Genomic DNA, 13,838 nt, shown 5'->3' with positions numbered 1-13,838 from the left:
TCGCGCGTTTACATTTTATCTCAATTTCAATCCTGTAAAAGCGTTTTCAAATCCGTTCAGTCGTTTCGGAGTTATTACTTAGAATGCAAATGTCGGTATTCAGCATCCTCTTAAAAGGCTAAAGAAATTATATAAGAGAAAAGAATTATAATTTAATGATTTCGGATGCACGAACTTTATTCACAAAATTTTTGTTTAAAGAGTATTTTTAAAAAAGATTACAAAAAGATTGTCTATGCAATCAAGGTATACATCAGCGCAATTTTATTATCGATCTCGTTTTAAAATCTGCTTTGGAATTTATTCTCATCGAGTTTCATGTTCTCATACAGGCTTAAAAATACGTTGTTAACGTATCTGTTCAGGTCAAGCACACAATGTTTATTCACAATGGTCAAAGAGCCATTGAGAATCGATCCTGCACTTTGTAACACATTGTCAAAATCCTGCTTCGTATCGCGACAGATTTGACGCACGGAGATGAATATGTTTTTCCAATAAAGAGTTTAAGTTTTTTTATTGCAAGACATTAAACCGGTATACTTCTAGCACGATTTTAAACCTAAAAGCGTCATAAAAATACACTGTTCAAAAAAATTATGGCATAGAAAAATTTTGGGCAAAATTGGCTAACTTTGATTGACGATAACTCAGCGAAAAAGCATCGTAGGATAATAAACTTTTTTTTTTAATTAAAGCTTGAAATCTCTACTTTAAAGTATTATGAGTCGATTTTAAATTTAATGCATCTCTGCTACTGTAAACTCTTAAATCTGAGAGCATGTTTGTGTTTCATACTGAAAATTACAAAGTTTGATGAAATGCGCGGACTTGCTAAAATTTTTCTCGGGGATGCTGTTTGCAACATCATAAAGCTCGAACCTTCTCTTTAATTTAAAAAAAGCAAGTCGCTATGATTTTTTTTCACAAAGTTACAACATTTGAAAGTAACCCTTGTATTTTCTTATGTATGGTCGATATTACCTTTCTCTTTAATTAAAAAATAAGCAAGTCGCTTCATATATAGTCGGTATTACTCGATGTGCACCATAAGGAGATTGGCGATCGGATTTTGCACATTGTGTGCGTGCACGCGTGTATAAAACACACATACACACATGATGTGCAAAATCTAATCGCCAAACTCCTTATGGTGCACATCGAGTAATACCGACTGTATATGAAGCGACTTGCTTATTTTTTAATTAAAGAGAAAGGTTCAAGTTTTATGACGGTGCAAACGGCATCTCCGAAAAAATTTTTAGCAAGTCCGTACATTCCGTCAAATTTTGCAATTTTTAGTATGGCAAACATGCTCTCAGATTTAAGATGCATTAAATTTAAAATCAACCCATATACCTTAAAATAGAGACTTCAAACTTTAATTTAAAAAAAAGTTCATCATCCTACGATTTTTCGCGGAGTTATCATCCGAAGTTTATCAATTTTTGCCCAAAATTTTTCTATGTTATAAATTTTTTGAGTAGTGTATATCGTTTTAATATTAAGAAAAAGATAAAAACACACTGAAAACTTTTTATTATGCGCCGCACTAGCAAAACAACACCGAATTAATCTGGCACGTCATCTGGTACGATCATCAAAACGAACGACATAGTCATCCACCAAATTCATATTACGTATTGTTCGTCCGCGAACTTGGTAAAACTAAACTAAAAAAATATAACTCTTTCATTACACAGGATACAACAAGTGCTCTAATCTTGCGACAAGATTACATTGGAGTTTTACGAGTAGACTTTCTTGCAACATTTTCGTATGTCATATGAACGTAGAAAAATATATATTTTTCTTTATAATAAGTAAAAATAAATAAAATAATTTTTGGAAGAAATGTCGTTATTTAATATCATCCTAAGTCAACATCTATTTAGTTAATTCATGATTTGCGATTTTGATAATAAGTAATTAGTGCAAGCAAAATATGTTGGAGTCTATATATCTCTTATGGATTACGTAATATTTTTTAAATAAATAAAGATAAATAACGTACATTATTCTATACATTGTTTTACTGTATTTTACTCATAATAACGTTAAGAAATATTTGAGAGAAAATTAAAATATCTTTCTATTTTATTAAAAAGTATTTAAAAATATCTTGGAATCTCTTCGATTTTAGTGAATTCTACTAAAATTTCATCAATTTCATTCTGGATTTCAAAGATCGTAGTTTTTAACAAGGAAAATTTAAATCTTTTTTATGAAGTTTTTACGGCCTCCACTCCTTTCAAAGTCCACATAGATATCATCACAGAAGTTTCAAATTTCTTACATTATACTCCACTAAACAATATGTTCACAAAAATCGCAAAGGGATACTTCAAAAACAGCTGAAAGAGAATACCGGAATGAATACGAAAAATTTCGTCTTAATTGATAGTTTATTCGATCGCACGAACCGCGAAGAAAATTGGGGTGATCGGCCTTTCTAGAGATGGGACAGCACATTCACCTGGTGCGTCGTCCGCAGGGAGCGTTGTAGCCAGCGGAGAACTTTGTCCCGCGCCCGCTGCAGGAACGACTTCCCAGAGGAACCGGCAGTGGCCTCGGGCATGGCATCCCGGGCCGAGTGACAACCCGGCCGGTCGGCGCTGAGAGCTGGAGGAATCCGAACTGAGGGTGGAGGGTGGTGCCCGCCGGACCGGGAAGAGAGAAAGAGGGGAAAGCTGGTGGGAAACGCGCACGACAATCCGTGGTAGGGGTGGATCGATATCAACCCCATACGCTCAATCGAGGAGCAATCCCTTCATTCTTCCTTTTTCTCCTCCCCTTCCCTCCAACTCCGCTCAATCAATCAGGATTTCAGTTTAGGATTTTCAATTTTCCTTCGCGTAAATTAATTTCCTACATAACAATCATATATCATATTAAACATACTGCTTCTGTGATGATTTCACTTAACCCTTTGATGCATATAAAAGGTTGCCAGAGTTTTTACGAATATCTTATGTAAAGATTCTAGAGAAAAAGAATGTTGAATTTCTAACCTCTTCAACACTTTTGTTGATAACTATTAATTCTAAATTTTATAATTTAATTGATAGCGTGAAAATCGACTAGAGAATTGCAGCTAACGAATTCACATCCTGACTGATACGTTCTGTAGCAAAGAATTATCCTCCGTTTCAATCTGATCTTTCTTATAAAGAAGAAAGATGTACTTACCGGCTTCATATATCTAGAATCAAATGTGCTATAGAAAGACTGCGCAGCGCAGATGATTGACAAAGGCTAGCAGGCGCAACAAGTGTCAATCGGCCGTGAAATCTGGAATACAAGGACTCGAATGGGACAGAGCTCAAGAGCAAAAGAAAGGAAAAACTCACGTACGTTAAGGGAAGGGACCTCCGCAGCTAGGAAAGCTCAGCTGATGGTGCTGAATAGTAAACAGTAGGTCGTAGAAGTAATGGGAGGAGAATTGCAGACCGAGTTGACCTCGGCTAAACCTAGGTCATAGAGATAATATTGATCACTGTTAGTTGAGTAGAGAGATTTGTAGTAGAGAAGCACGAGAAAAAGACAGAAAAAGAGATACAACGATTAATATTATATTGTATGAATGGCGTAAAGTATAATTTCCTACTGAATAGTATACTCGTAATTATTTTGCCTGATAAAGATTGTAAAAGAAAAAAATCGATTATCAGCACTAGTGGTCAACATCCACCAGGTGAATGTTTCTCATTGATCACCAGAATTACTGACCCTGAGCGGAATAATATATGTATATCAGCATCGCGGTATTACACTACCACTTACACCACGGCTACAATCACGTGAGAGGTATTAGAGACAAATGAGAACAAGCTTTTCCATCGTCAACCACATCTTCCCATTTCTCCGCTCGACGTGCGCTGTTCGCTTCCTGCTCCAACCGACCTTGAAATTGAATCGCAGCCTCCCCAGCTTATTCCCCAGTCACACAACAGCAATGACCTTTCCATCCAAATGCCGATAGGGAAAATCGATGGAGACAGCTTAGTATTTAACGAACGAGAGGTTTTATTTGCTGCCAATAATTGTTTCTTGTTAATCATTTCTACAATCAATAAGATAGACATGCGATTAAATCTTAGATGCAAAGAAAGTGAGAACAGACATTCAGTATTCGAGTTTGTTTTTATTAATATTGCACTTTCTCTTCACGCATGCTTTTGATGTTTTAAAAACATAAATGATTACAAATAAATGTCCGGATACTCTTCTACGAAAAATTGTTAAGTCAATTAATATTTCAAGTTTTGTTTCTTTTATGATATTTTTGCAATTTTATCATATTTTTAAATAATTTTTTTCTAATTTTTATTCGTTGATTAGCTAGAAACGTACTCATTAAAATTCATATATACACACTTCTCAACAAAATTAAAGCTCACTTATTCTTCCCTCTAAAAATAGGCAAAATTCAAGAGAGTGTAACTTCGTCAAAAATGATCGTATCGAGATGTTCAAAAAAGCATTTTACAGCTTGAAATCTCTACTTTCCAAATCGGTACTTTAGAAAACGATCCTACTGATCTTTCATGGAATTACACGGATAGAAAAGGAGACCCGACGAATCTCAAAATTTTTTACGAACTTTGACAAGTTCCATAGCGCAAATTAAAAATCGCATGCAAATGCAGTTTACAGCTTTCGAAGGAGTGAATCTTTACCTTTAATTTGCTTTTTTGTTGAGCGTTGTACGATATTTTTCACCGAGTTATTCAACATTAAAGCAAAAATGGTCCTTTTGTTTCAATGTTAAATAACTCGGTGAAAAATAATCGTACAACGCTTAACAAAAAAGCAAATTGAAGGTAAAGATTCACTTTTTCGAAAGCAGTAAACTGCATTTGTGCGCGATTTTTAGTTTATGCCATGAAACCTTTTAAATTTAGTACACATTTTTGGAGATTTGACGCATTTTCATTTGAACCTACGTAATTCCATAAAAAATCAATAAGATCGTTTTCTAAAGTGTCGATCTGAAAAGTAGAGATTTCAAGTTGTAAAATGCTTTTTCAAACATCTCGATATGATCATTTTTGACAAAGTTACACTCATTTAAAGCTTGTCTATTTTAAAATTACAGAATACATATACCAAAAATAGATCACCTTACTTTACCATCCAAAAGTAGGCAAAATTCAAGAATGTTACTTTGTCAAAAATGATCGTATCGAGATGATCAAAAAAGCATTTTACAGCTTGAAATCTCTACTTTCCAAATTGAAGCAAAAAGGACCATTTTTGCTTTAATGTTGAATACCTCGGTGAAAAAAAATCGTACAACGCTCAACAAAAAAGCAAATTAAAGGTAAAGATTCACTCTTTCGAAAGCTGTAAACTGCATTTGCATGCAATTTTTAATTCGCGTCATGGAACTTGTTAAAGTTCGTAAAAAATTTTGAGATTCGTCGGGTCTCCTTTTCTATCGTGTAATTCCATGAAAAATCAGTAGGATCGTTTTCTAAAGTACCGATTTGAAAAGTAGAGATTTCAAGCTGTAAAATGCTTTTTTGAACATCTCGATACAATCATTTTTGACGAAGTTACACTTTCTTGAATTTTGCCTATTTTTGGAGGGTAGAGTAAGTGATGCTTTAATTTTGTTGAGAAGTGTATATACATATAATATACATATAATATTAGACGCACTCTTTGACAAAAAGTTACGCACAGGTCTAGACCTAGTGTGTAACTTTTTTTGTCAAAGAGTATATTATATATATATATATATATATATATATATATATATAATGTCTATCGGATTGATTTCTACCTGACAGTTATTAAAGTTAAATTTTTATCACATTAAATTGTTGTGCATCAAAGGATTAAGTTTACGCAAACGGTTTTCTTCAACTTCAAGGCGCACGCGATTTCGCGCCTTCCGCATCCGTGAACATGTCTGGGGCCGGCGCGGCTAACCCTGCGCGGCGAGTTAAATGAACATCCGACCTTGAACTTGACTAGGAAACGAAGGGCGACTGACCGCAAGGGAATACGCAAGAGATAGAGATGAAGGAGAAGCACGAACCTTAAACTGATCCGTGAATCTTTCTCCTCTTTCCGAAAGATCTTTCACCTGTCATTATATTCTTCACGTTCTAAACACTTAAGGCCTCAAATTTGCGCTCACGTTGCAGAAACAGCAACGGCAAACTGCATACGCTGTATCCACATACATACAAATGGATCACTTTATATTCTATCGACCATAACATACTGCAAATAATGACAAAATTTCAACGATTGTTAGCTAAAAAAATTGCCAATGTGAAAGTGTCATAAAGATGTTTTGGTGAATTACACTTGGATGGTTTAGTATCAAAATTGGTCAACTTATAAAAGAAATCGATAAATGAGATTTGGTACAATGGTTGCATAACAAACTGATAATAATCTTTCTTCGTGCCGTGCGGAAAGAAATGAATGAGAGCGCGTTTTATGGCCGTCAAACGTTATTACGGAAAATGGTCCCCTACCTTCGGGATTCTTGCAAACATAGGAGGAATCTCTGTTACGGATTAACGCGCTTCGACATAAACGGGCCACCTGTATACTGACAATCGAGCCAGCGATAGAGCTATATGAGCGAGGATACGATTGACACCACTCTTGATAATCGAATTTGCGGCTTACGACCTTGCGTAAGCGCTTGAATGGCACGTCGGCGAACTCGTTAACATTTTAAACCTCCACACGATGTAACACGAGACGAGACTGGTAACGGAGAAGTACCAAGTAAAGCAAATCTATTCCTGGAATTCGTTCTTCCGTCGTTCGCTCTCAGATTACAGTTAACATTAAAAAAAAAGAGGAAAGATAGAGAAAAGGGAACACGTCGAATCGAATTTCCGACGTTTCGTCCAATTTGCGTTTTCTATTATGCGACTTCCTGATCAGTAGAGGCAAAAGAGGGGCGACACTTCGTTGTTCAATCACTTAATCCAGGTCAGCGGAACGAAACTAATCGCGGCCTTTCACGAATCGAAAAATCAGTATCGTCCTGGAACTTGCCCCGGGGATCCATGCCCCATTAGAGATAGCAAATTTTAATAACATTTCACGAAGGAAGAATCATAAATCCGTGATAGTAAAATCAGATAAGGATCAGGAGTTCATGATCAATTTGACCTTAATACGATTACTAACGATGATCATATTTGCAGGAATAAACGCATTTTTTTTCGATTTCACGAGCTTTTGCAACCGTATACGCGACATCGCACGCGTTGACGGAATCGATTCAATTGGTTTTCGTCGCCGTGCACAGAATTTACAGCTCCCCAATGCCGTAAAGAACTGCAGTACGAGTATAGCGATTTAACGTGTGGCAACGTGGAAGTCCCGGCAGCTTTCCTTCCGATCGAAGTCACGTGCCACCGTGCCGTTTCGCGTTTGCAACCCGTGTCGTGCGATCCGCGCGCGTCGCACGCGGTGTTAAATGGTTATTGACCCGTGACCGTCAACAATCAGGCCAATCAGTCCTGCTCGAGGTCGTCCCGCTTTTACGAATTCATGTCGGAGCCGGGAGACAACCGCGATGAAACGCGATAATTTGCACGCTATTTCGCGAAGCGGGTCTCTATTCCCGTCGTATATACACAACGCGCAACTCATTTCGCATGCACGAATGTGCGACACAGATCGGTGTGACTCATTCGGAAAACCTCATTACATCTGCTTACGTTCGATTCGAACGATAACACATGTGGAAAACGTAATCGAATTTGTTTATTTAGTTTTGTCGCTATTATCTTTTGCTAACTGGAATATATAAAAGCGTGTCAATGCATTACAATCGAAACTCGATAACTCGAACTTCTACAAACTCGAAAATCTTTATAAGGCGAAAATTTTGTTCATTCCCTTCCGCTCCTGCACTGCGAAAAACCTCTGTAAATCGAAATAAAACCTACCTTAACTCGAATTATTCGTCAGATATTTAGATATATTATATTTTACTTCTGCAACTCAAATTTAAAGTAGTTAGATCTCCACAAGTCGAATAAGTTTACCTCTATAAGTCGAACTTCTATTGTCGCTGCTTGTATATTTCGAAGTTGTAGCTATGCGTAACCATAAGTAATAGCCTAGTATTTTGTTTTATGATTACATTTATTATATGTGTGCAATAAATAACTTAATGTCAAATATTGATTTTTTTCCTTTAAGGAGTCTCACTATACCTGAGGTTTTAAAATGATACTTAAGTTTGGGATTTTTTGTGTGTGTAAATGGATGAACTTTATTTAAAATCTACTTAGAGGATATTATTGTACATATATAAGAAACCAAAAAAATATTTTTTTATTTTTCTTATATCCAAAATGGCGGCGCACTAGCCTGCACTTGCGGAATCCGTTTTTTTTCTATCGGTGTACACTATACAGGATTCCAGGCACACAGTTCAGCCTTGAACAAAACATAAATAATTTTCATTATCTACATATTAAAGACTAGAGAAGTATATAAGGATTTTTCAAAATATTGATTTTTCTCAAAATGGCAGCTATTTTACGAAAGACTTGTACGATATTGACAAAAATACGAATTTTTCATAAAAATAGCTGCCATTTCGAAAAAAATCAATATTTTAAAAAACCCCTACATACTTCTATAGTCTTTAATATGTAGATAATGAAAATTTATTGTTTTGTTCAAGATCAAACCGTGTGCCTGGAATCCTATACACCGATTTGAAAAAAACAGAAAAAAGGGATTCCGCATGTAGACCATTGCGCCGCCATTTTGTACATAAAAAAATAAAAAAATATTTTTTTAGTTTCTTATATATGTACAACAATGTCCTCTAAACAGCTTTTAAATAAAGTTATCTATTTATCCACAAAAAAATCTCAAATTTAGGTATTATTTTAAGACCTCATCAGGAGTGGTAAGACTTCTTAAAAGCCATTGTAATCGAAAAATTATAAACTCTCGTACAAAGCCTCCGTAAGTCGAATTTTCATATTTTAACTCTCTTTTACTCGAATTTCAATAAGTTGAAAACTCTATAACTCGAAGGATTTTTCTCTTCTCTTGAGATTCAAATTATCGTGGTTCAACTGTACTTTGAAACGTCGATGAATCATTGTTCACTAAAATCGTTGTGATTTTATTTATCGTTGTGTTAAGACTATTTGTTAATCTGTTTGTTCCGCTAAACCAAGGAATTCGTTGGAAAAGTTAACTGTAAATTACAACCATCGGATTTAGAAAATCTAAAATTTCCAGAATTTTGCTATACAAAAATTCTCCTTTGTTTAAAATTTTTTTTAACTTTTCTCGTATTTATGGATTCAAAATAAAATTTATGTAGATTGTTTAAGAAATTGTAATTGTTCTAGAAAGATAAGCATATTTAGAAATCCAATGAAGATAAACATACATTTATTCGACGTATGAAATTTAGATTACGTTTTTCAAATCATTTTCGTAAATAAATATATTTTTTGTTTTATTATTTATTTATTTTGATAAGATATATATATCATCTATAAATAAAATTAAATTTATACAAACATTACATATACATGGGGTGTCCGGTACTCAATAAGTACCGGTAAAGCGCTCGTAGAGTGGGCTAAACTGAATCTAAAAGTTCTCTACCATTTTGCGATCTTCGCAATAATTATCGAGATACTATAATCATTAAAAAAAATAATTACGCCAAGTACATAAAAAAGTTATATAAAAAAAGTATCGCACATTACAGCTTTCCTATAAATCAAAAATATTATTTTAACAAATAAAAGTTGTCCAAAAACAAATAGTTAACACATAATGTAGTAACACATGAGATCGTACAAGTTGTCAAGTATTTGATTAGACAAAAATATTTTATTTGAAACCAACAATATTTTTTTAATAAACCGTTTAAATCATCCAAAAGTATATGCAGCAAAAGTTTCATGCCGTTATCTTTCTAAATAATTTCAAGTTTCATAAAACAGACTTAAAGTGACTAAAATGATCAATGATTTAGTAAAGATATAATGTACGATACTTTTTTACATACTTGCCATAATTTTGTTTTTTTAATAATTAGTATCTCGATAACTATTGTAAAGATCGCAAAATGGTAGAGAACTTTTCGATTCAGTTTAGTCCATTCTACCTACCCCACGGGCGCTTTATCATAAAGTACCGGACACCCTGTATATATACCAGATCGTACATAGTGTTTAACACAATTAAATTCGCGAGATAAGCTAATGAATCCTAGCTGAGGTAATATTTTTTGCAACAAAATTTCTTTACAGTAATTCTCGTGTCGTGTTGGGGGCAGGGAAGATTCTTAGGAGATAGCATCAGTAATATTAACTTATCAATTTAATATTGTGATATTACTATTTCTGATTTAATCAAGAACTACGTTGAAATCGAAAATAACGGCACGCAGTTTGTGGAATTAAAAAAATGTATATAAAATTATATGAAAATTTATTGAGCACCGAGCTTCTGTTATAACCGTTCATTGGCCTATCTCGTAAATTTAATTGTATTAAATTTAATATCATACAAATATATTTATTCTAAGAAAATTTACATTTTTTAAAGTATCTCTAAAAATCAGTACAAAAAATCTTAGCGGCACATACGTCTAATCGATGCAGTTATAGCTCTAAAGCGCTCTTAAGCAGGCTTTGGCGTTTCAATTAAAAAAAGAAATAAAAAATATTAATGTTTACCTGTGAGATATGAACAGATAAAGGTGCTCTGAGTCTTCCAGACCCAGTAGTAATTACATAAAAATTAAAGGTATAGTAATCTAAGGTTAAAAGTACTGATAAGCCACCATCAACTTCCCAGACAGCATAGAGACTCCAAAAACATAATTTTTTTTAATCCCCAAAATATAAAATGTATTCTTCTATTTTCCATCTCATTTCTAAAAATGTGTTGCAAAAAATTTCGCTTTTATGTCATTAATTCTGAATTCTTTTTCAGATTACAAAAGGTAATCTTTTTACCTAGTCTATAAAAATTCGCAGTAAAATAGTTTTTTTATAGCATCCCAGCAAACATAAATATACAAATAACTCTCAGGAATATTAAGTCTCATCTCTAAATTAATTCTTACGCAGAATTAAACGATTGTACTCTCTATCAAAATATATATACTTTATTTACTTTTATCTTAAGTCCTATTTTAAATGGCTTCAAGTCCTATTGTAGATGGTCCAAATAATTGAGTCTAAGGCATTATTTCATCAAAATTTGATTATATCACGGATAAAAAAATTTCATAATGCTGCGTCTATTATTTCAGCCAATATTACTTCTTTTTACGAAAAATAAAACTTTGTCTTGTTCATCTGTTGGCGATGTTGCGTACTATTCGCAAGTGAGCGATTCTTGTCGAATGCATTACGAACAGAAAAAAGACTTCTTTCAGAGCACAACTTTGATTTAATGCCTCAGAAGTCAAAAGATATATTTCTGGAATCCTTTTTGTATTACCGGAAAAAAATTCTTTTCGATTTCATAACGATTAGTTGTGCTGTTTGGGTTTTTATGAAAAATCATCTAAAATAAAAGAATGAAATAAAGAAACTGCTTGGCGCGCAAAATATCTGTAACGTTAGAATTTTATGCTAATTGATGTAAGTATTTTTAGATACAAGAATTCGCAATACGATCCTGGTGAAAAAATTCTCATATCTCATAATATTAGAAAAAATTTTCATATTTTAAATTTATAAACATTTCTAAAAAATCTTTAAGCTTCTTAAATTTTAGAAATTTTCTTTGGAAATTATAAAATAAAAAATCTTAGAATATTTCTTCAAAAAGTCCAGAAACGGTCGAATATTTCGAAAACAAAACATTTTTGAAAAAAATGTTTCAGACAAAAGTTGTAGAGTTTAAAAAGATCTATCTAGTAATCGCATCCGTTTGATCTTGGATTTGGGTGGCGTCTTTAAGGTCAGAGAAAGATCACTTTAAATTTTGTAAATGAAACCCCCCATTCTTTATTGCATATTCTTGTAGGTTATCTCGAGAGCTTTTCAAAACGCTATAATAAAATATTTTTCCATTAATCACTTTTCGAGTTATAAGGCTTGAAAGTTACAGTACCATCGGCATTAGCATTATCCAAGGTGTCCGAACAATGGCTAAAACCTTTTGAATGTTGTTCAGGATCATGAGCTTAACAACATATGGTCAAGGTCATGATCATTGGAGGTTGTTGATCTTATTTTCATTTTTGAAAATATACTTTAATTTTTTGAAAAATAGAAACAACCTCCAATAATCATGCGATCTTGACACATGTTGTCAAGCTAATGATCCTGAACAACATTCAAAAAATTTCAGCCATTATTCGGACACCTTAGATACTAATGCCGGCGGTATTCTGACATTTTACGCTCATAACTCAAAAAATACTTAATAAAAAATAACTTTACCATAGTGTTTTAGAAAGCTCTTGACATCAGCTATTAAATTCTGAAATCAAAAGTAAGGCATTAATTCATTTAAAAAAATCGATGTGATTACTAGATAGATCTTTTTAAATCCTACAACTTTTGTCTCAAATATATTTCTCAAAAATGTTTTGTTTTCGAGATATTCAACCGTTTCCGGACTTTTTGAAGACCCTGTATACGTACAAAACATAAAAGTTTGGCAATCAAGTTTTCTCGAAATTGATAAAATTCCTCATATACAGAGTTGATATACGAAACTGTAACAGAATCAAGAAGATTATTTTCTAGTAAATCAGGAGTATTATTGACGTTATTGTTATTGTCATTAAAAAAAGCAATTTTTAATTTGTTCTTTGTCATTGAAAATGTGAATTGTAATGGATAACATGCTATTATCGTCTTTGCTTTAGTTCTAGAAAGATCTGCAATTTGAATAAATTCTAACGTCTTTGTGGTGTCGTTTGCTTTTGCAGTTGTAAACGAATGTTAGCGAGAATACTGTGCTGAGTTTTAAACATAGTTACTGTTTACAAATTTTGTAAGCGATTTTAATCATAATTTTTGTCATATCTTGTATATGTTTTATTTTAGATAATACACTATATATACATATGCCCAGACAGCACACAGATATCCTATGGACATCCATAAGATGTTCTTGAAGGACAATGAGGATATTCATAAGCTATTCGTTTTAGGTCTTTCGGACATCCATGGGATATCTGTTTATGAAATTGGTGGACATACTAAGAATTTCTGACGTGTCCATAGGATATAAAAAATAAAAAATAACGATTAAATAAACGTTTATAAAATAAAAATAAAAATCATGAAACATTAAAAATAAACAAATTACGGAGTTTGCAAGGAGATTCCTCCAAAATTAATATTTAAATCTAACGGTCACCCATCCAAACCACAACTGCCCTCAATGTTGCTTAACTTCTGTGATCGGGAACTGCAGACACTTCGTGATGATTCATGATTTCTTGATGTTAATGAATACATATCCGTGATAGATCAGATCAATATAAAGTTATGAAAAAGATAAATATCTATTTTTTTTATAAATGTTAACATACAAAATAACATGATTGATAATCCAAATTACAATAAAATACAAATAAGTACAACATAATGTAAAACTGAATTGAATCAAGAAGCGATTAGCGTCTAATACCAAATGTATATAAACATTTTTTTTACATTTTTATAAAAAAATTATCCAAACAATAATTATATTATATTTCGTAGTTTTGAAAGAAAAATTTAATAAGATTTTATCATGGAATAGTTATTAACATTAATTAATATAATTTAAATAACTATTCAGCGAATGTAAATTTCTGTTTAATACATACATATGTATATATTAAGTCTGTCTCTTAT

The 13,838-nt window shown here is 33.0% G+C and overlaps 1 protein-coding gene across 5 annotated transcripts in view; it reads right to left on the bottom strand.

The window, feature by feature from the left end:
* Positions 1–13,838, bottom strand: part of LOC105458775 (band 3 anion transport protein) — a 39,668-nt gene that overhangs the window by 10,026 nt on the left and 15,804 nt on the right. Inside the window, exon 1 of one of the 5 annotated variants that reach the window (XM_011704318.1) lies at positions 3,190–3,223. The exons of the other annotated variants lie outside the window; for them this stretch is intronic. Coding sequence (XP_011702620.1) covers positions 3,190–3,198 — 9 coding nt within the window. The 5' untranslated portion in view covers positions 3,199–3,223. Of the gene's footprint in view, positions 1–3,189; positions 3,224–13,838 lie in introns of those variants that run through there. 5 annotated transcript variants of the gene reach the window in all.

This window comes from Wasmannia auropunctata, unplaced genomic scaffold (genome assembly GCF_000956235.1).
Source record: "Wasmannia auropunctata unplaced genomic scaffold, wasmannia.A_1.0 LD334327.1, whole genome shotgun sequence".
NCBI classification, from domain to species: domain Eukaryota; kingdom Metazoa; phylum Arthropoda; class Insecta; order Hymenoptera; family Formicidae; genus Wasmannia; species Wasmannia auropunctata.
Note: the sequence above shows the minus strand (reverse complement) of the source record. Positions and strands in the feature narration are given on the sequence as shown.